This window comes from Euprymna scolopes, chromosome 15, assembly GCF_053919585.1.
Source record: "Euprymna scolopes isolate OS-2025 chromosome 15, ASM5391958v1, whole genome shotgun sequence".
NCBI classification, from domain to species: domain Eukaryota; kingdom Metazoa; phylum Mollusca; class Cephalopoda; order Sepiida; family Sepiolidae; genus Euprymna; species Euprymna scolopes.
Genome location: NC_136496.1, coordinates 95,555,704 through 95,579,133, shown reverse-complemented (window position 1 = coordinate 95,579,133; position 23,430 = coordinate 95,555,704). Strand labels below are relative to the sequence as shown.

Sequence of the window (23,430 nt, the reverse complement as noted above, 5' to 3'; positions counted from 1 at the left end):
TGATTGAATATTAGAAATTATCATCAGAAATCAAGGGGCTAACATTTGATCTCTACATGCAATACATAGATATTCGAATGTTCCAGTAAAGTTCTCCTTCACCTCTCAAAACAGAGATAGTAACATAATCCCCCCCCCCCATCAACCATTTAAACATGTTATAGTATATCTTTATTGTGGTCTCTTGGTCTTACTGGATTTCAAGACAAGAATTCATCTAGTCTGGTCAAGTATCCAGCTTCATAAAAGCCAGTGTAGATTGGTCATAGTAAGGAGATCTTATTTGTACTGCGAATACTATGTTATTTTTAATATTTAGTCAGGATTTACTTTCAGGGAAAGTATCCTCATGCCAGCTGGCCTGACAAACCCCTGTACAAAGAGAGACCTTAGACACTCAAGGATAGTATCTAACAGGCATTCAAGTTCTCTTTTGAATATAAGAAAACATGACAATGTAAGTAACAAATGTATATAAAAAAAATATTAAGAAAAAAATTACAATTTAGGATTAACCTTAAACTGTTTGTGAATGTTTGCAGATTATTACATAAGAAGATAAGGTATTACTAAATATGTCATATCATAGGGTTGAATAAACAGCTAGTTTTCATGTTAATATTGATGGGAGGGAGGAGGCTTTTGAATTTATTTATATATAATATTAATGTTAGTGTTCTCAGAGTCCAGCGGTTCTGGGGAAGAAACTACTGGAGTAGAAAGATCTTTTACATCTAAGGATCTCTACTGAGTGGGGGTGGGATTTAGCTGCCTGTCGGGTTTGTCTACGTCGTGGGGGCACAAGTGTCTGCAATTCGCTAGAGCATTCACCATTAAAATACTTGTAGAACAGGCAGAGGAATGCAACATTTCATCGATGGGACAGAGGCTGAAGCATAGATGCCAGTTCAGGGCCTATCAGATTGGCGACTCTTTTGAACCTTGTCTAGGAGCGAAAGACTAGTAGTAGATGCACCAGCCCAAAATGTGACAGCAATACTCCATACATAGGCGAATGGTGGCCTTATAGAGGTACAGGATACTTTTGGGTGTTAGTAGTTTTCTAGCACGATAAAGAGAGCCTACCTTCTTCGCAGCGCCCCTGGCAATGCTTTTAATGTAATTGTTCCAGCTCATGTTTCCTGTGAACGTTAGGCCAAGGAGTTTGAAAGATGTACTCTCAGATAAAGAATCACTGGCCATTGCTATTGGTGGCAGAGAAGGTTTCTTGTAATTATTGAAGGAAACCAGTTTAGTCTTGGCAGCATTGAATGTGACCATCCATTTTTGTCCCTATTCCAATACAAATTGGAAGTCATCCTCTTGTGTTTTTGCCATTTCTTTAGATATGTGTTCATTTGTTTTCCTGTCATGCCTGTTATAGAGTGTGGTGTCATCAGCATATATACCCATCTCAGAGGCAATTTTGTCGGGGAGGTCATTAATGAATATTAGGAATAATACAGGTCCAACGATAGACCACCTGTGCAAGAGCTTCTTTATGTCAATGATGTGACTGTTGTTGTCATACTGAGGAGGATATGCAAATGATAATAAATCTCTTCTCAGGCATATATCCTATTTGGATTTGTCATCAATCTGGAGAAAACTAACTACCCACTCTACCAGGACAATAGAATGTCGAACATTTACGCCAAGGAGACTAGATTAAGTGTACATGACTTCTTTAACATCCTTTTTCTGAGGTAGATACCTCTAAGAATTGAAAAGGCTAGAAAAACTTTTCGTATGCTTGAAAAACAAAGCTATGACCCTCTAACAAAATTTAGTAGGACATCTCTTCTCGCGTATCTAATAGCAATTTAATAACTTATTAAGTGAAATTAAATTCTGAATATCTTGCTTTATGGCCGCTTTCATCTTTGTAAATTTTCTCAATCCACCCACCCTATTCTTTATGACAATGATAATGCCAGTCAATAGTTTATTTTTAATTATAGAAAAAACAAAAACACTAATTAAATGAATTATCTCTTCTTTGGTCTTTATTTCTGACTATTTTTTTTTTTAATTTGCCATTAAAGTTCAATTATCTCACTTTAGTACAAAGAAATGTCCCCAGTAGAAGAACTAGCACATTATGAACTTTACCCCCCCCCCCCCCAAAAAAAAACAACCTAAAAATATATGTAGTCAATACAGCCGAGCTGAACACAAATTAATTTATAATTTTTTTTTTTTTTTATTCCAATTATTGGGTTTGAAATAATTTCCTATCCTATAGGTGTTTTTTATTCCCTGAAAAATGGTTTTTGGAAGAGTTTCATTGCCTCAGACAACTTTTAAAATGCATCATATTTGATTTTAGAAATTCTAACAACCCAATATTGTCTAGAAGTATTTGATGTTTGCTCAACATACATAACAAAAAAAAAAAGTTTTTTTTAACAAATTATATTTATCTCTAGATTCTTTTTTTTTTTTTGATGGGGTGGTGGTGGTTTAAAATTCAATTAATACGGTTGAGTGATCTCATATGTGGACAATTCTGTTTATAGCAGACTAATCAGAACAATGTGACTAAATATAATTCTTAAAACAGTCATAATGTAAGTAAATGAAAAGATGCAAGTAAATACGTACCTAGCAATTCTAGACGGCATTTAAAATTTTCCATTTGTAACAGTAAATCTCACACAGTGTATGTTACTGAAAGAATTATCGGGCTGAATAAAATATGTAATTGCTGAAATTGGAATTTCTTTTTTTTATGGAAAGAACACATGAAAAATTTATGTAAATGACCGACTAGTTAGAATCAAACATCAATTTTTCAGATGCATCATGATTTGTCAACTTTTAAAATCCAACACAATTTTACGTACAAGACAATATTTTTCTATATGTATTTTATTTATATACTATACAATCATAATTGCATTGTACAGTATCTGGGCATCACAAACCGATAAGAGACAGGTTGACTATTACTGGCTGCAGCTGAAAAGCACACAAAATATGAGTAGGCGATCTTTAACATTTTCTACTGATATAAGATATTGAGGGTGTATAATTAGTAGCCTGGCAAGGCCACAGGGGAGGCAACCGAAACAGTAACACTGAAGCTGGCCTGCAGGACACTATATACAAAAATGTAGGTAAATTTGGGCATAGTTTATTGGTTTGAAAATATAGGTTCTACCAATTATCATAAGATTTTAACCATAGTATTATAATCTTCAAAAAGCCTGCAAATTTTCATGCAGTTTCGTTCCATAGAACCAAAGATATGAGCATTTCAATATGGCTATCAGCATAGATTAATATATATCTGAGGTTATTATTTTCCAGAGGTTAAGTAACCAATGAAGTTTAATGAGGTTAATACAAGCGTACTCAATACCGAAGTAGAGTAGGGCATGCTCTTTATTTGTTTTTTACATAAGCAGTAATATGTTGCTACAGTCATGAGTATGTTTCAGTCAGCTAGTTACCAGTAACTAGAAACCTCATCAGGTGATACAGCTTATAAGTATTTGTATGGATATTTTCCTTCCTGATTGAACCTATACACATTATGTTTACGATATGACAGCCATCACACACTCATACAAATAATATTCTTCCATTACCTCTTTCAATCTTTTACACCCCATCTTTTCCCATTCATTCCTACATCTAAATGCAGACTCAAATTCGCACCACTATTGAGCCTTATTTATATACAACCAAATCTTATTTTTTCACATTTGACGCAATCTCCTGATATTAACTCTGTGACGAGAAAGACCTGATATTTTCATTGCAAACTTTGCTTTCGTATAAGCTGTATCATCTAATGAAGTCTCTAGTTACTGGTAACTAGCTGGCCGAAACATGCTCATATTACGGCTTATTTATACACACACACACACAACCTTTTTTTGGCAATGTTTTAAGTTCCAAATCTCAGTAACTATTGATCAGAATTTTACAAATAAACACTCGTTGAAAAGGTAATGACCTGGATTGTGTAGTGGGTTATGTAACATTTATCCTTATGTTCACACATTTGGGTGAAGGCTTCAAAAAGAGACAATTCAGATGGCCATATTGAAATTATTCTATTGTCAAGTGCTGGGTGGAGAGGATGGCTGTGAGAAGGCTATACATATGGCAGCAAAACTGAATTCAGAAATGACTATTTGATAATTTAGTTGCAACCTCATTAACTATGGATGGAGTTAGTTGAGAAAGACACCAGCTATACTGCCTGCAGCAGCAAGGACAAGCTAATTGTCAAGATCAAACCGGTATTCTGACATATCTAGAAGGACAATGAAAACCACATGCTCTAGATCCTACTTGTAGGCAAGAGACACTGAAAACAACATCCTCGAATATGCTGTATGTGGCAGAAGATCTAAGATATGTACTTTAAGTTTTGAGAATACATCAATTATTGGCCAAGATATTTTTTTTTTTTCATTTCTAAAGTGTTCACTTCATCCCTATCCCAAACACCCTTTATCGTATAGATCTATATATCTAGTAGTATGAACATATATAAGCTTTAAAAAAAAGGGGGGGGGGGTTATTCACTAGGGGAAATAATCAATCGTGAAGTTTTATTCATCGGAGTTAATATAATGAATCCTTACTGGGCTTATATAACAGAGCTTAACCCCCCCCCCCAAAAAAAAAGCACTGTATATGCATTTTGTATTCTTGTATAAATAAAAATGTATATTAATACACACATTGCTCCCCATAAAAATTAACATAGCTCATTACACCCAATATAACATTATCATTATTTATGTTGCAGAATTTTAATTTGTCTCTAATACTGAACATTGAACCACTGATTCTTTAACCCAACAGAAAACTTTATCTTCCTGGAAATCACAGGTATCAACAGCTAAATTGAAATATGAATGCTATGCATCATCAAAGAAATTGTATTTCAACAAAAGATACATAAAATCATTCAGTTAATTTAGAGAAAATATTGGTTTGTGGTTTTAACCAAAATTTGATTTCCAATTTATTTTTATCAATTTCATATTCAACAGTTTTTTTTTAACAGTTGGAGGAGGTAAACCTCCCACAGTCTAAATTCCTCTTCCTACCACCAACATCAAGAAGAAATCTGACAGAATCATTCATTTTTTTTTTCCCTAAATTTAAGTAGCAATTTACCCCCCCCCCCGCCCTTGATGAGCAGTTTTCCTCAACTGAACATTATCTGACTTACACAATAATGTATGCTATATAATTTGCATTAATGACACTGGTGCAGTGGCTAAATTAATAAGACGTTAGCATTCCAAATACATTCCTTCCTACAAAATCAATATTTTATTGCAAATAGCCAGTCAATTACAAAAGTTATGTGTTCTTTACAGAAAGACCTTTAGATCAATATCATTTTATTTGGCCTGATAATTAGTTTAGTAACAAACATTTCCAGAAATTTATAGTTAATTTTCTTTGACTAATTAACAAATGATTATCTGTTTGTTAAAATTGGGTATGTAAATGCCATTTTAACTTTATTTTATTTACATTGAGATTTCGTATGAATGAATAAAATCAAACACCTATTATATCATCACTTATTTGTAAATAAACCAATTTTTCTAAATATTATTAAAATCAACGTTTGATCAGAAGAGTAAGTGAATACCATGTACAATAATTCGCTCTGGACTAGAAATTCAAATATAAAACGAATATAAATTCAATGTATAAATAAAAATGAACAATGAAATGTTTATATTATTTCATAAATAGAAATGAACACACTTGCATCAATGTGTAGAGACGGTTTTTGTAAATATAATAGCCTTTTAAATAAGATTTCTAAGTGCTTATTTAGAATTAGACATAATAAAAACAATAGCGAAAAAAAAAAAAAAAACTTTATGTGGCAGGAACGTCTAGAAAAGCAAGGAGTTTTGATCAATGCAGGGGAAACCCCCTATATCAGACATCAGACAATTTCTATTCATTTGGACACTCTCCTTTAAATGTTTTCCCCAACATCTTGAGAAAACTGGCTTGCAGCTTAAGTGCGAGATTTCATTCCCCCACGACGAGATGTTTGACCTCATTAAATTTTAGGGGTGGAGCACTAATTCTTACAACTTTTTATATACTCTCTAGATTATAATATCTATGATTTACGAAAAGAGATAGTCTATCTTTTTTTTTTTTTTTTTAGCTACTTTTATTTTATAAAATTCGCGCTACCCCGTGATCCTGCGCGTTTGTTCATGGTTTTCATATAAAAAAGTGAAACTAATGAACACCAAGGCAGTTTTCCGACTTTGTGCCAGGGATGTCCAGAAAGCAATTAGCTTTGATCACTGTGTGGAAAACCCCTCATATCAGACAATTGCTATCCATTTGGACACTCCCTTTTTATGGCGAGCTGGTTTTCTCAAACGTCTTGGGGAAAAAACAAATACGCAGAAATTGGCTTGCAGCCAAAGTTAAATGCGGGATTTCATTCCCCTATGGTGTGATGCTTGACCTCATTAAATTCACGCACCTGTATGAACTCATTCACTTAACTTTCTAATCGTTTGATTTCAACCATTCTCACTTCCTCTGGCCTATTAGTGTTGCGGTAAGTTATCTTTTCTGCCTTTGTCTCAAAGCTTCCGGTATGAGCCTACCTGCCTATCAAAACTTTTTCCCCCCTACACACATACACTGACAAACACATAGGCAACAACAGACACCCCCATTAGTCTATTATATAAAGGGCAAAATGGGCGCGAGTGTTTGTATATGTGCACGAAAGGCTTTCTGCATCATGCTTCTCATGTCGGTTAGATTCCGAGTTTTCTTATACTTCCCAGATCATAATATCTCACATCCGCAAATGGACATCGTCTATCTTTTTTTTTTTTTGATGGAGTTAAACGAAATTCCCACTGCGCAGTCGTCATGGCTGTTTGTTTGGCTTTTTCATATAAATAAAGCGAAACTATTCGAACGCAAACATCTGGGGGCAGGTGGTATCTGTTCTGTAGTTGGTCCTTGGTCAATGTAGAGGAAACCCTTCATACCGAGACAATTATTATTTATTTGGATACTGTCAGAGTGCTCCCCTTTTTTAGGGAGCTCCGCACATTAAAAACAACCTTGTGTCTAATTTGCTTTCGTGGGAGGTTTAAAAGCAATGCCATTTCTGGAAGTCATTTTTTGTTTTTGATTGACTACGTTAAATTTGAACGCTTTAGACTTCCGGTCACGTCATGGAGTAGCAGTAAAACGTCAGATTTTCTTTCATTTTCTTTTCCGCCTTCACATCACAGGTTCGAGCCTGTCTACTACCACTTTTTTGGTTCTACATACACCTACAAATATCCGGGCAACACTGGTAATCCAGGCTAGTATTTTTTACAATGTTAAAATTCAAGAGCGATGACTCAATTCGATTAGCAACAAGATTTTGTTTGTATTCAAAATAATTTAAATATTTTAATTGCTAAAAAATTGGTAAAATTCGATTTTCTGAATAAAAAAAATAAAAAACTTGATTAAGTTACATGATTTTTGGAATCTGATATCTTCATTTTGTGATGAGTACGTACATCATAAAGATTCTGTATTTTTGTTTTAATGAAGTGTAATTCTAAATAAAAGATTTATTTCATAATTCAATTGAATGATATCAGAAATCAAAATGCATTATTACAGTAGATTTAATGGATTGAAATGCATTATAATGGATAAGTATAAAAATATCACAATCATTTTATGCAAATAATTATTACTCAACAGGATTTTAATAGCACAAATTCAACAAAATGGCTGATTTATAAAAGAAATATCTAGCTGATCTATTTGTTATAAAAATAGATTTTATATAAATAAACCAAAATGCATTTTATTAGATGTAATTTAATTAGTAAAATAAATTTTGTAAAGACCCCCTCCCCCACACATTTTAATTAAAAAAGAAAAAAAAAGGGCCAATTTGTTTTATAAGAAAATGAAATGATTTATAGCGAAATGCCACTATAATTTAAGTGTAAATTTATGAACTAAGTGCAACAGAAAATTCACCAAATTTTCTTTATGGATGACTATCGTAAGAAAAAAAAAAAAAAAAAAAAAAGTCAAATAGGAATAAATACAAAAATTGATGAAATTAAAAACAAATTCATTAATTTATGAAAATATGCACCAGATAAATGATTTATTTGATCATTGTTATTCTTTTACACACACACACACAAGTTAATAATTCTAAATATTTTGAATTATATTTTAATTTAAGACTTAACCTTTCATTTGATCTAATTATAGCCTATTTTAACCCTAATCTAAATTAAAACAAAAGTTCTGTTATCTTTTCATTTATCTATTTAAATGAAACAGCGTAAAAAGTGAGAGGAGATGTTCCTAGTTTTGTTTCGAAATATAGAGTACATAACGTAAAATTGAAAAATAATGTAACAATGGTGCTATAAAAGTGTGTATGTTGTAAAAGTCTTCCTGGTGTATGTGGATGGCATTAGATCGAAATGCGAATGAATGCCCCTACAACTTCCTGTACCAAAAATATTCAAAAAAGAAAACATCAAGCACATAAAGATGAATTTGAACAAAACTAAATTTACAGTTCCTGAAAACACATGGCCAATAATTGGCCTAAATTGCTGCCAAAGTAGATTTTCATATGAACCGTCGGGTTAAGAAAGCTACATCTTTCAACATTACAGGGAAAACTATCACTATATCATTTAAACAAGACCTCTGTACTTGCACAATCTCCAAGTATATTCTCTGGAGCAGAGTTGCAAGAAGTTCATGATAAGCCGAGCACAACTGGTATTATTTGGTAATTTTTCACTTCGTAGACTAACATGACCAATGCTTAAAAGTCTAATATACCCTATTTAATCTGGAGCTGGAGGACAGATATATGGATTTTTTTTTTTAAATTCAATTTTCACCTCAAACAAGGCACTTTGAAGTAGGGGGCTACTATTAGGGACATAAGTTGCAGGGGTATTATGAAGGGAGTTGAGCAGCAAGAGGTCTGTTCACATTACACTTGAACTTCTGCATGTTAGTACAGTTGGGAAAGCAGAATCTTGGAAGGAGGGGAAGAAACTATTAGAGTAGAAGGCTTTCTTACATCTAGGGATCTCTACTGTGAAGGGGTGGGATTTAGCTGCTTGTTGGGTTTGTTGGGGGTATTAATGTCGAGGGGGTACAAGTGCTTGTAGCTTGTCAGAGCATTCACCATTAAAGCACTTGTAGAAGAAGCAGAGGGATGCTACATTTTGTTGATGGGACAGAGGCTGAAGCTTAGATGACAATTAACGGACCTATCAGGTTGGCGACTCTCTTTTGAACCCTGTCAAGGAGTGAGAGGCAAGTAGCAGATGCACCAGTCCAAATGTGACAACAGTACTCCATACATAGGCGAATGGTGGCCTTATAGAGATAGAGGATACTTTCAGGCGTAAGTAGCTTTCTAGCACGGTAGTGAGAGCCTACCTACTTCGCAGCAGCCTTGGCAATACTCTCAATGTATTTATTCCAGTGCATGTTCCCTGTAAACGTTAGGCCAAGGAGTTTAAAAGAAGTACTTTCGGGTAATGTGTTCTTGGCTATTGCTATTGGTTGTAGTGAAGGTTTCTTGTAGTTATTGAAGGAAACAAGCTTAGTCTTGGCAGCATTGAATGTGACCCTCTATTTTTGTCCCCATTCCATTACAAATTGGAGGTCATCCTCTAGTATTTCTGCCATTTCCTTAGATATATGTTCATTTGTTTTCCCCTCGTGCCTGTTCAGCAAATATACCCATCTCAGAAACAATTTTATCAGGTAGGTAATTTATGAATATCAGGAATAAATGTCCGAGAATAGACCCCTGAGGTACTCCCGCATTTATATCATATTGTTTAGATGTATAACCGTAGAGGACAACCTGAATTTTTCTCTTTAGAAGGATTTAATTACATTATGTATTCTTCCAGTGATACAATATCATCTAATTTTCCTTAGAAGACCATTGTGCCATACCCTGTCAAAAGCCTTAGATATATTGAAGGCTACCGCTCTACCCTCCCTTGTTTTGTCCAGTGAACGGTATATACGTTCAGAGATTGCAGTTAGGATTCCTGCTGTGGAACGGGCTTGCCTAAATCCATATTGATTTGTTAAGGCATTTGTTGTAAAGTTTGGAGAGAACTGGAACAAGCTCAGCAGAGCATATTTTTAAAAGCACAGCCAGGATGAGGTCGGGCCCACATGCTTTTAAGATGTCTAGATTTTTTATGATACCAAAAAGGGGTGATTTTCAAATCATCTAGCATGGTGTCTGTCCACAAAGGAAAAGTCAGGGAGGTAGTGGCGTGCTGGGTTCAATGTGAAGTTTGAGGCAAACCGACTGGCGAACAGGTTAGCCTTCTCAGTTGTCGTGCAAACAACTTCATGATCGATTTATACTTTTTCCCAAAGATATTAGTAAAAGTGATGAAGTGGTCCTGACAGAAATCATAGTCCATGCTTACAACTATTACACCAGCAACTACAATATATACATAAGACGATATAAAAGTGGTGTAGTGTAGTGGTTATGGTCATGGACTTAGTGTACTAGGTTTGAGCTCACTTATAGCTACTAAATCATTTTCATTAATACCCTTGGATATGAATTCATATCATCCATCCAGCTATAAATTAATAAGATAAACTATTGAAGCTATTAGAGAAAGAGAGAATTTTTATCATGCTAAGACTTCCTTTGAACCCTGCAAGAATTAAGTTTTCTTTTCCTATATGTTCTTCAATCTTGTAAATGGTATTTAGTTTCTCCAATGGCAGTATGTTTTGATAGAGTTGAAGTAATTGAGCCTCAAACCTCTTGAACATTTAGAAATGGTTTCTGCCTAATCGAAATGGTTTAACCTATGAGATTAATGAGGCTTAATCCATTACCAAAAGATAAAATTATGAAGATAATCAAAGTTTGAAAATATTTCCAACTAAAACTCAAAAAAAAGTTTCATTTAAGAAACTCCCTTTTCTAGGTTCAACTTTAGTCATGTTTTTTCAGGTTTCTTTTGCTTTTTGAATACAATTTTATTTCAAACAGAATAAAAGTATTTTGGAGGTCAGACTTGTTCCACCCATCCTCTTTATATTATGGATCAACCAACGAATATTCTACCTAATAATAAATTAACCGTTTTGTTCAAGAATAAACACTAGCTAAAAAATTTTTAATAAAAATAAATTTTACTTTTGAGAATTTTCAAAATTCTTAAATTACTAATCATAAGTGAAATTTAAAAAGTTCTTTTTAAAGAGAATATTTAATTAGCAACTGTAAATATTAGAGTTCAAATTCTCTATATAGAATAAAAAGAAAATATTTACTTGGAACCAAGCTAATCTAAAGCTTTAAAAATATCTAAATATTATGCATCATTCGAATATTTGATTAAGCCAAGTGAAGCAGGGTAGATTGAAAATTTAATTGGAAGAGAAAGAAAAATGAAAATTACCATTGTTATCTGAACGTTTCTCAGTAGAAGCTGTTAATGCATCAATGAGATGTCCTTGCGAACCATCTTGGAATATTGGGAGTCCGGCAGCTGTAATAGAAAAAAAAAAAGTTTAAAATCAATTGTTTTTCCTTAAATAATTTATAAACTTAGTTTTGGTTTTTTTTTTTATCAACTGTGTAATTAAATAATTAAAAGAATTCAGTCTTGCTTCTATTTTTCATAATGGGAAAAAAAAAAAAAAAAAAAAGTGTTTGCTGTAATTCAATCTAGATAAATGAAAACTAAAATAGTGACACCATTAAAATCTTGGTACAGGAAAACAATGAGAATATTTTTGATAAATTTATTTATAATTAGTTCCAAATTATTTCCTGACAGATTTCAATTCCTCCAAATATATTTTATGTGCAAACTTCAAATACTCAGAAAACTTTAAAATCAATTTCTTTATCACTGGTTGAATCACTGATTTATTCTGGGTAAGAGATTAGGTTGTTTTAATCTGGGACTAAAAAAAAGTGTAGTCTTATAGAAATGCTATATACTTTGATCATTCTTGAAATTTAGATATATTGCTTTACAAATAAATTGGGATTAGAGAAGACAGTCATTTTCTCATTTTGTAGCTTTCATAAGTTAACCATTTCAAAAATTGTCTACACAAAATTAATGTGCGATTATTTCCACAGAAATGGTTAAGTCTAAAAAAAAAAAAAAATAAAAAAAATAAAAAAAAATCACAAACGCTTTTCATTCAAAATGACAAAACAAAAAATAAAAATGTAGATGCTTAAATAGAATATAGGGCTAGAAAAAATTGGGAAGAAGACCTTAAGAATTCATATTTTTTAAAATTCATGGAAATCGTGCTTAGTAAATATCGAAGGTGTAAAAAAAAAAAAAAAAAAAAAAAAAAAAAAAAAAAAAAAAAAAAAACCCTGCAAAATCAAAAGAGAAAATAACCTTATACCTTTTATAGATATTAACAGCAGTTTAAGACCACTGTGAGAATAAAGCTAGTTTCAGTTTAAATTTTTTTTAAAGATATTGTATTATGTACTTTTGTATGATGCCATTTAAGAGACTGGTGTCAATGAAGTAGAGAAAATGGATATTTTTAATTAATTTTTTCTAACACTTGATTATTGTAAAATCACATAGTAAAATAACCATCATACTATGATTATGAAAGTACCGAAATGTTTTTTATAAATGTGAGTGACAAAAAAAAAAAAAAAAAAAAAAAAAAAATTATGCAGAGATAATTTGATTAGAAATTCTCCAAGTTCATTGCCAAGAAGCTATCAGTAACCCTGCTTTAAAAAAGTACATTATGTTAGTTGCATGAGAATTTCAGGTCATATCTTGTCTTAAATCATTTAAACTCCTCACAATCCTGAGAAAATCTAAGCAAGTAACATTTTCTAAGCAGCATGAAAACCAAACACCTTCAGATCGAAGTCTTATTTTTGGATGAATATAATAAAATACAATTATCATGTATGAAAGAAGCATTATGTGGACTCCTGGTAAGGGCAAATATACAGGTCGAACAATAAAACACCAAGCCAAAAAATTTCAAATATGTCCTCTTATAAAAGTTAAAATAAAGATACAATGAATCAAATTCAATGCAAATCCGATATACTGATATATTTGAACTTGTGCCCATAAAAACTTTTTAAAGTACTCAAAATCTGCTGAAATTCAGAATATTAACTAATGCCTAATAACTATTGTTAAAATTTCACAAAAAAAAAAAAAAAAAAAAAAATCAGTGGCATTCTAATTTTCATGAAGCATCACCTTTTCTCCCTTGGCGTAAGACTAAATATAGCCTATTGCAAATTTTAAGACAAGATTTGTTTTCTTTTTAAACAAATCTCATTTGCATTTGGTTGTCGTTAATTTCATTTGAAATTTTCATAAACGATTAAAAAGAGTCAATGATTGGTATGCAAAATAAGAAAACAATAGTTAAAGCTTGTCCCAAGTCAAGAATAGAAAACCATTTTAAATATTGTCATAGTTTTTTCTTAACTATTTTCACCCTATGAAGAAAAATTAATAAATAAATCTGTGTTTGTTTCATTTTCTTTTTTACTGTCAGGAAAAAAAAATTAAAAGAATCATTTTAAAATTGAAAATTAGGCTGAAATTTTTCAAGATTTCGATTAATTATCTCAACACTTACATACACTCTTTTGTGGCTTACAAAAAGAACTTAAATATTTTGATTTCTGAAATAAAGTGAAATGATAATTACAATAAGTGTTTTCAATTTTATTTTATATTTATTCCCATTATGAATGCCTCATGCCTTGTGTAAATTTCTGACAGGTAAAAAAAAAATTAAAAATTTATTATTTAAGAAATGCTGCCGGAAAATGAAGAGTATTCCTTTTAGAAAAACTTACATGAAGCATGAAATGTAACACAATAACATACTCATGTTTGTTATAATTTATCAGCAATAATTATTAGTTATTATTATAACGGGTATAAACAAAGATCGCGGGAATTTGCTATAAGTCTCGACCATAACCTTTGATCTTGAACAATGGTGTGCACCATCTCTAGGTCAGGTATCATTATCATGTAAGATTTGGTCATGATTGCTCCAGTGGTCAGAGCTGTAGGAGAGTATATATACATAAGCTATGACCTTGACCTTTGACTTGGGGAAGTGGGGGACACCATCATGCCAGGTTTGATCATGTCCAGTGAGGTAGCAGAGTTGTACATACAGACAGACACCCTTACGCTACTACTTTACATATACATATATAGATTACAGTAACAAGTTACTTTGATAAAGTTGTGTGAATAAAAGTTATAAGATATACATTAAATGTTTTAATTAGAATTTTTGTAATACAGGGTAACTCCAAAAAACAAAAAAACAAAACAAAAGCTAAATGGAAGCCATCTAGAACATATGCTTTAGAACGGAGAAAAACGGCCAAAGACCCTAGTGTTTTGATGTGATGTTTTGAATATAATAAACTAATTATGACCAAAGTTTCATTTAATTCAGACAAAACACTAAGAAATGGAGACTAATTATAGTTGGGGCCCGTTCTTTTTGGGTCACACAGTATTTTCTTAGTTCAAGTTCAGAATTTAACCTAATTGAAAAACAAAAATCTAGAAAAATCTTTATGCTGTGTGTATTTGTCATGGAACAAAAATATAATTCTAAAAATCATAAATTGATCAATTTTTTTTTTTTAAAACCAAGAAACTAAAAAAAACTCAAATATTATGAGAAAGCAAAACCATAGTCTTGATCCACCATATTTAATAAAGTTGTTAGCCACCCACCTATAATAACCTCTCTAGAAATAGATCAAAATCAACCTTGTAATGGCTACAATAGCACTATTAATCACTAAAAATCGTAAAAAAATTATTTTCTATATAAAAAAAATCAATTTATGTGATTTGTAAAATATGACATTTTCATTCTGTGATTAAAAAAATAATTAGGTGAATTCTGAACTTGCCCCATTTTTCTCTACATTATTTTGGAGTGCATTCTTACAAGTCCTACATAAAATATATCTTTACAGTAGCATTTTGCTAATCTTATCCCACTTTAAAAGCATTTCATATTTTATTTTTATGAGATCATTTTAGCACTAACACTTCACGATAAAGAGAGGGGCTGGATATTGCTTGGTAGATATCAGTTTAACATTTCGGCTTAATTAACATCCACAAATACTATGTTTAATATGTTCTGTGTTCTGTTGAAAGATTAAAATGCAACATCTTATAAAAACTGTAAAAAAAAGAAAAGAAAAAAGTTTTAAATGAAATAAATAAAAACAAAACAGCCTTGGTTTGTCTGTTACAATGCTGCCAATAACATTGTTAATCTTTTTAGTTATTTGTGAAAACCTGTAATCCAAGTGATTTTTTTTTTTTTTTTTTTTTTTTTTAAATTAAAAAATAAAATATTCTCAAGTGAAAAATTCCAAGTTTTTTTATCAACTTTTTTTCTAAAATAATAGCTAATATATTGTTTTTAATTTTAGCATCAAATTACATGCTAGAAAATAGTTGCACTTCCACCCAATAAACCACCATTTTGAATTCTAGGAAAGAATTTTTTTTTTTTTTTTTTTCTAAATCAAAATATAAAGCTTTGGAGCTTGTACTAGTATGCAGTTGGTATAAAAGTTAACTTGAAGATTATTTGCCGCTCTAACATATTTACCAATCCAAGTGACTTCCAATTTTGAGATGCGTCTGAAGTAAACAATATTACTTAATCTAAATATTACGTTGTTTTATTTAATCTATTATGATACATATTTTATGTAGTTTAATTGTATTTAGACAAATACATATTTTTTCATCATGTTTATTTTATCATGTGAAAAATTCAAATATTTTACAAACTATATTAAGTAAACTTCCTTCATTTTCTTTGCCATTCATTTAATTTATTATATTAAAAAAATTTACTTTCATTATTTCTGTAAAAAGTTTTCTGTAAATAGATTTTAAGTATTTATATTTTGACCTACATTTTCATCAGAATCTTCAGATTAAGTAACACCGTATACTTCCAATGAGTTTCAAAACTAGAACTTACTTGGGTTGGTAAATGATTGTTGATTATTTGGTGATGAGAAAAATGGGAACCAGTTTTAGACAAAAAAAAAGAAGAAAAAAAAAAAGAAAGGATAACGAATACTTGAACTAAAAAATATCCAAATATATTTTGGTAGATTGAGAAAATAAAAAGGTCATAACAAAACCATGCAAGGCAATATGGAGACGTATGAAACAACAAAGACAATTACTGAACAAAGATAGCACAAAGGGTTGCAAATGACAAATATGAAAATGTTGTTGACCTTGATTTGAAATTCCAACGTAACTTCCAGACACACGCATGTACACAGGCAAAAGTGAAAGCCTGCTGATGAAAAGTACAACTTACATTCTTGTTTAATAGCTGCGATATTGATGGGGATAAAAGGACATCGAGCTGCATGTCTTGGTCGAAGAATATCTTTACATAATCGTCTGGAGATTCTGGTTAGGCGAGTGGTGATGAGGCAGAAGGCAGCTCTAGTCTTCATCATTGGCCGCGGACTGCCAGCTCGGATAGCCAAACCATGTGCTGTGGCAAGATGTCTAGCAAGGTGTGGTTTTAATTTGAATTCCTACAAGAAAAATTGCAAGCTTTTGAAGTTATTCTTAACATATTCTAATTTTCTTAAATATTAGCACCAAAGCATATTTTAAAGTACTTAAAACTTGCTATATGAATTTTCAATTTCTATCTTTACTTAATTAGTTGTGTCAGAATGTCATAGATTTTAAGATAATCCTAGAAAATTTGTGTTAACTATAATGACTCATTTTAAAACTATTTTTTTTTTTTACAACTTAAAATATATTTTAATTTATGCAAAATATAAAAATCATTGATAAGCTATGACTCCCCCCAACCCTCTCAAAAGGTAAGATTTTTTTGAAATTTATTGATCAATTGAAACTTTTTATTTAACTTAAATGTAAAGAATTCCAATTATTGATAATTATAATAAAAATTTTAATTAAATTTTTTTATTCCATTAACAAAAAAAAAAAAAAAAAAAAAAAAAAAAGTTATAAAGTTATAATTCTTTGAATATTTTAATACTTATTCCTATACTTGGTATTTTAATAAACATCAAAATATATTTACATATACTTTTTTTTTTTTAAAAAGAATTTTTGGGATTGTCAAATTTTACAAAATTATTTTTTGGCAATAAGTCAATTTAATTTAAACTGATTTTATTTTTGTAATTATCTGATAAAAAGAAAAATGTTTTGTTTAATCTGTAAATCTAATTATTTGTGTTGACTGTGGCTGCTGCCCACCTGCGCCCACTTACCTTCCCACAGCCAGCTATTGTACACCTGTGCATTCTCATGGCATTTAGATGGGCAAGTCGCTCTGGAAATATGGAATATAAGAAAATATCAAATCACCTGCCAACAAAGAGGTAAGTTTCATGATTTGCAAAAGGCGATACCACACAAGCGAGTGGAGGGGATGGGGAGTGTAAAGGAAGGTTAACAAAGAACAGGCACTGGGAAAGCAACAAAACATCACTTCGAACATGGCAACATTCTTGGAGAAAATTAAACAGGATACAAAAATGGAAGAAATGAGAAATTTGATGCAAAAAAGAGGACAGTGAAAAGAGCAAACCATTGTATTTACATGTAAAGCTAAATTTAATAAAAGAATATTGTTAAAACTATTAAAAAGGCGACTATCATTTTTTGATGGAGGTGTAATGAAAAATACAGGTTTTTCTTTGATATAAGAGCACACTCAAATTAATAAGACTCAATGTTTGTGTTAAAAAGTAAAACTTGAATTTTAACTTAACAGCTTCAAATTCACGAAGAATTATGAAGAATGTCACATTTTTTTGTTATTGGCTTATGATGAAAATAGTTGATTATATTCTACTATTATGGCCCTTTAAAAGTTGAACATGATTAATAATAAGTGAAGTTATCCTTCGTTTGAATTAAAGTAGAAAAAAAAAATCAAATATGATTCAGTTGTGCTCTTCAATCAAAGTAAAACACGAGACATGAGGCCCCCAGAATCATATATATATATATATATATATATATATATATCTCATACTGTGCATGTACCATATGGTTCGGGAGCGGGGGGCTAATATAATAGATTTTAAGCCTAAGCAAGAACCCAAATAGCATAGCATAAAAACGGTATGGCGCTAGAACTTGACTAAAGTCATATGTCAAATTGATAAAGTTAAGAGGAAGAAAGAAAAAAAAAAAAAAAAAAAAAAAAAAAAATGAAAAAAGAAAGATTAAACTCTTGTAATAATTTTGCCCACCTAAAATTGTATGTTAATCACAGTACTTACACTATTGATTAAAACATATCCCATCAAAAAAGAAAACATTCTCCAAGATGACTTTTTTAAAAATTTTTTTTATTCAACAGAAATTTAAATAAAAGCAAGAACTGTATTTGTTGGTTCAAAAAATTAGTAATTCATGCGCAAGCATCTATTTAAAAGTTATAAAAAAAAATTTTTTTTTTTTTTTTTTTTTTTACTAAATATAAAATTCTAGTGAAATCCTTGAGGACCCTCACCCCTTATATAAGTAAAAGTTGGTAAAATTGAAATTTTCCTTTTTAAATTAAAAAATTTAATTGGCAAGACCTTTAGGAAGTTATATTTGCTTGCTTTTGTTTTTAATTCTTCAATGATTATACAAAGCTTTTATGCATGTGCATTTAAACATGACAATTGCACATAATACTCGAGTGTACAATGTTGCCAATAAGAAAAAGTAACTACCACATTTAATGAAATTTAAGTCACATAAAAAAATATGCACACTAAATTTACTTAGAAATTAAAATAAATTGTATTTCTACATTGAAGATATTTATTGTAAAAATGTATACTTATTTTTTAAAACCCAAAGTCATAGTGAAGCAAGAACCAAGGAAATGATTTAATTTTTTTAAGTGCAATAAATATAAAGCGAATACAAAATTCCTTAAAATAAGTTAAAATCATTTATTTTAAATAAAGAACTTTTTTTTTTAATCCTGCTATGTCCAAACCTTTTTATTAAAAAAAAAAAAAAAAAAAAAAAAAAAAAAAAAAAACACCATTATCTAATGAATATTTATCAATATATAAAAAAAGTTAAACATTTCAAAATGGATCAAGTGGAGTTCAATTTATTAGTATTATTAGTATAAATTGGGGGGGGGGGGGCCCAAACACTTAATTTTCGGTTATTAGCAAACAAAAAGCTTGAATTTTTTACTGTTGAGGTGATTATTACAAATGAGTGATACGATGCTCATGAAGGGAGTGAAGAAGGAAAGAAACTCCCAACCTTTTTGGACTTAAAAAAATTAAAAAGAAAAAGAAAAAGAAAAAAATGTCTTCACCTCTCATAGGATCTATCCTTTCAGCATCTGATTTTTCAATCTTGTGATCTGAGGTACACAATATATAAAAAAAAAGTTGGGGAAAAAAAGAAAGAAAAATATAATTCCTATTTTCATATAACAGCTAAACAAAAAAATGTAAAAATAAAAAATATATATAAACCCTATAGAAGGGGGAAAAAAATGGTAAAAATAAATTTAAAAAAATATCAGAAAGTTGAAAATAAATTTCTCTATTGCTCATCCAGTGGTCAACTCGATCCCCTCATGTCGGTTGTCAGACATTACGTTGTGCGAGAACATGCAAAAAAAAAAAACAAAACAAAACAAAACAAAAAACACACCATGCGTGTTTAACACAAATAAATTTACAAATGGGGAATTAAAAATGTTCAACAAATGACAAAGCAAACAGCTTAAAACAAACGAGAACAAAAGATATTTTTAGATTGATTGACTTAAGGAAGGAAGGAAGGAGGGCAACAATATTTCCAAGATTCAACATGCAAATACAGTCGTCTAAAACAGGCAAGAAGAATCACCCATAAGAGTTTGTATTGAAGATTCAACAACCACAAACTTGATTGGAGAGATACTTTGAAATAAGTCAAAGCAACTTTCAAATATTACAAACAGTAAAAACTTTTTTAAATTTTACTTTAAAAATGTCCCCCTTTCCCTTCTTTCATCAGAAAAAAAAAAGAAGAAAAAAAAAAAAGATCATTAACAATATTAGAGATTTTAAAAGAAGCTGCTTTTGGCTGAATAAAAAGGAATTTTCTCTTTTAGCTCATCAACAAGGCTGAATAATTATGAAGCAATTGGTACATGTGAAGAACTACCTCCCCCCCAAACCGAAACGCTTCAAACTCAATTTTTCAATTTTTTTTTTTAAATTCTTTCTATAACTGAAATAACTAGATAAGTTTTCCATTAAAAGTATTTCATGAGATATAAGATTAAAAAAAAAAAAATTTTTTTTTTTTTTTTTACAAGAGAATCTTACTATTTTTGTAAATAATGTACAACAATAAATCCCAGCTTTAAGAATACACAACCTAATAATTCATTTTTGTTTACTCGCTACTAATAATGAGAAGCTCAGTTATAACGATCCTTGCACTCCTTCAAATGCAAAAATAATCTGTTTGGTCATTTAGCCATTCCCTCACAAATTAGTCTGCCTCAAGCATAACTCCATCAATGAATGAGAGATTAAATGCTATAAACTCTTTGTCATTTCCAAAGGAGGCAATAATATTTGGAAGGATGGCCTTCAGAGACCTCAAACATACAACGATGCTATATAAGTAATAATTTAGTTTTTACAATGTGAAAAAGAGTAGGAATAGTTTGCAGTATGGCAAAAAGAACAATACTGCTAATAAGTTTGGATTTTTTTTTTTTTTTTTTTTTTTTTTTTTTTAATTATTTCAACAAGGAACATGTTTGCAATTAAAACATTTAAGACCAAAAAATGTGCAGTTTATAATTATTACTATTATTTTTTTTTTAATTTATTTTTTTTTTAAATTTATTTTTTAGGATGTCCCAATAAAATGTATACACTCTTTAAATGATCTCAACTTGCTACATGAATACACTGTACCACTATCATCATGATGTAAGAGCCTATCTTAATGGTCACCTATCATGGAGATGGGTAGGATGTAGAGGAAGTATCAAATACTGACCATGCTCACTGTATTCGACTCACATGAATACTAAAACTACAAAACCAGCTACAATGAACAAGTTAAAAACAGTCATTGAAAGAGGGTGTGCCAACATACCAATTGAACTGATTAGGAATGTTTTGGATTGAATCATTGAACATTGTCAGCTGTTCATGGACCACAACGGCTAATAAATTGAATAGTTTTGATAAATAGCTGGTTTTTATATTTGTTCACAGTATTTTGATGTATGAAACTTTTCTTTATTATAATAAATGTTGGTTTTATGGCCATTTAAAAAGTCTATACATTTTATTGGAACACCCTGCATATTACTCATATTCATCCCAAATAAGGCACATTGTCACTGGGGCTACTGTGAATTAGAGACCAGATTAATAGAGGTATCATAAGTTGTGCAGAAAGATGTTTGTTCACATTACTTTCAAACTTCTGCATGTTGGTACAGTAAGATAGAAGGGAGGGAATTCCAAAGGCAAGCAGGAAAAGTTATTAAATTCTGGCATCTGAGGACCTTTACAATGAAAAGGAGGAGGATTTTGGAGATTGTCAGGTTGATCAAGATTTTTACATTGAAGAGGCACAAGTGTAGAAAGATCGGAGGAACACATTCCAATGAAGTACTTGTAGACCAACTACAGAGATATGTTACAGCAATGAGACAGGAGCTGGAGCATTAATATTCCAATTAACATTTGTCCAGTGACATCATACAAATTTGAATAGACTTTCATACCAGACTCCGTAAAAGTCTTTGGATATGTCAAGCACTACAGCTCTAACTTCACCTACTTTCTTCGAGTATATGCGTTCAAAGATAACCATTAGGATATTTGCAGTAGAACGAGCTTGCCTAGATTTATACTGTTTGTCAGAAAGAAATTAAGCATTTACAAGATGCTGAACTATCACCAGATTGATTGCTTCATGGGGAGATAATTTTGCAGGTTAATTCTTTGACCAAAAGTCTTGAACACTGGTACCACAGAAGCAATTTCACAGCTACCAGGAAAGCAAGATTTGACAAGATATTTGTTATAGAGTTAGAAGATGACAAGGATTGGTTCACCAGATTTTTTTTATTATTACTTTAGTAGTGATAAAAATCAGGCTCACATACTTCGTAGAGAAAAGCTTTTGTGATTTAATTTTGTAGAGATTTTTTTTTTCTGCTCGATCATGAAGCAGTTTAATTTAATAATTATCAAATAGAAATATTGAGATTAATATTAGACAAAACCGATAAGTGTTAAAAAATAATTCAAATCAGTTTTGATTCTTAGTTGCTTTGATGATTCAATGAAAGAGGAGGGGGAGAAAACAAAACCAATAAAATGATGTGCTGGATCTGCAAGAAATTTTTTCAGACACTTCAATGCGAATGAATAGATCACAAGAAATCAAATTGAGATTTTAAGACATTAACTGTGTATGAAATAGCCAGCATTTTTATGGAAACTATTGATGGGACTTTGAAAGAGGAGAATAAAAAAAAAAAGCAATAGAAGCCATTAAAAGACATATTCTAAATTAAATAGGGTAGTAATCAATTTTGAGTTCAGCTTCCAGGGAAAATTGAGACAGGGTATAGCTTTTCAGCATGATGCTAAGCCACATCTTTCATGGCAAACAAAATGTAGCTGAACAATTTTAACTCCTCAACCAAATTTACTATCTTCACACAACCTTTAAAAAAAAAAAAAACAAAAAAAAAAAACAAACAAACAAACAAAAAAAACCTTAGCACCATCAGTAACAGACATGATTAAAGACTGCAAATGAAATATCAGTTGTTAAATTTGAAACTACAAGAAGAAAAAAAGAAAAAGAAAAAGATAACTGAAATTGAAATAGAAAATTCTGTATTTTGTTCTTAGTTTTTAATAACAAAGCTACTGAAAGTTAATAGAATAAATTTAAATTGGTTAATCTTTACATGGAATATATAAACCATAAACTTTCTTTAAATTTAATAGTCAGGACTTAATAATTATAACCAAAATATGTTAATTATAGAAGTTTATAAAAAATATGTTAATGATAGAAGTTTATAAAAAATATACAAAAAGCACAAACTCAAAATGCTGTGGCAATCTTTGTTAGTATTTTCTATGAAAACAAACCCAAAAACCTTAGAAAGGCAGTGTTCAGATGAATTTTTATTGGTTACAAGAATTTTGCTCTGGAGGAGGACCAGCAAAGTCACAAGTATATGCTAAAATGGCTATATATATATATATGCATATATGCCTCATCACTTAGGTAAAGCCAAAACTATCTG

The 23,430-nt window shown here is 30.7% G+C and overlaps 1 protein-coding gene across 9 annotated transcripts in view; it reads right to left on the bottom strand.

Annotated features, from left to right (window-relative positions):
* LOC145294000 (metastasis-associated protein MTA1-like) overlaps nt 1-23,430 on the bottom strand; it is a 157,147-nt gene that overhangs the window by 31,290 nt on the left and 102,427 nt on the right. For 4 of the 9 annotated variants that reach the window (XM_080140919.1, XM_080140916.1, XM_080140918.1 and 1 more), the window contains exons 13-16: nt 19,453-19,500; nt 17,384-17,445; nt 16,438-16,663; nt 11,481-11,570 (exon numbers count right to left, since the gene is read on the bottom strand). In XM_080140919.1, coding sequence (XP_079997045.1) covers nt 11,481-11,570; nt 16,438-16,663; nt 17,384-17,445; nt 19,453-19,500 — 426 coding nt within the window. The remainder of the gene's footprint in view (nt 1-11,480; nt 11,571-16,437; nt 16,664-17,383; nt 17,446-19,452; nt 19,501-23,430) is intronic. The other 5 variants (XM_080140917.1, XM_080140920.1, XM_080140923.1 and 2 more) reach the window with 2 other exon arrangements.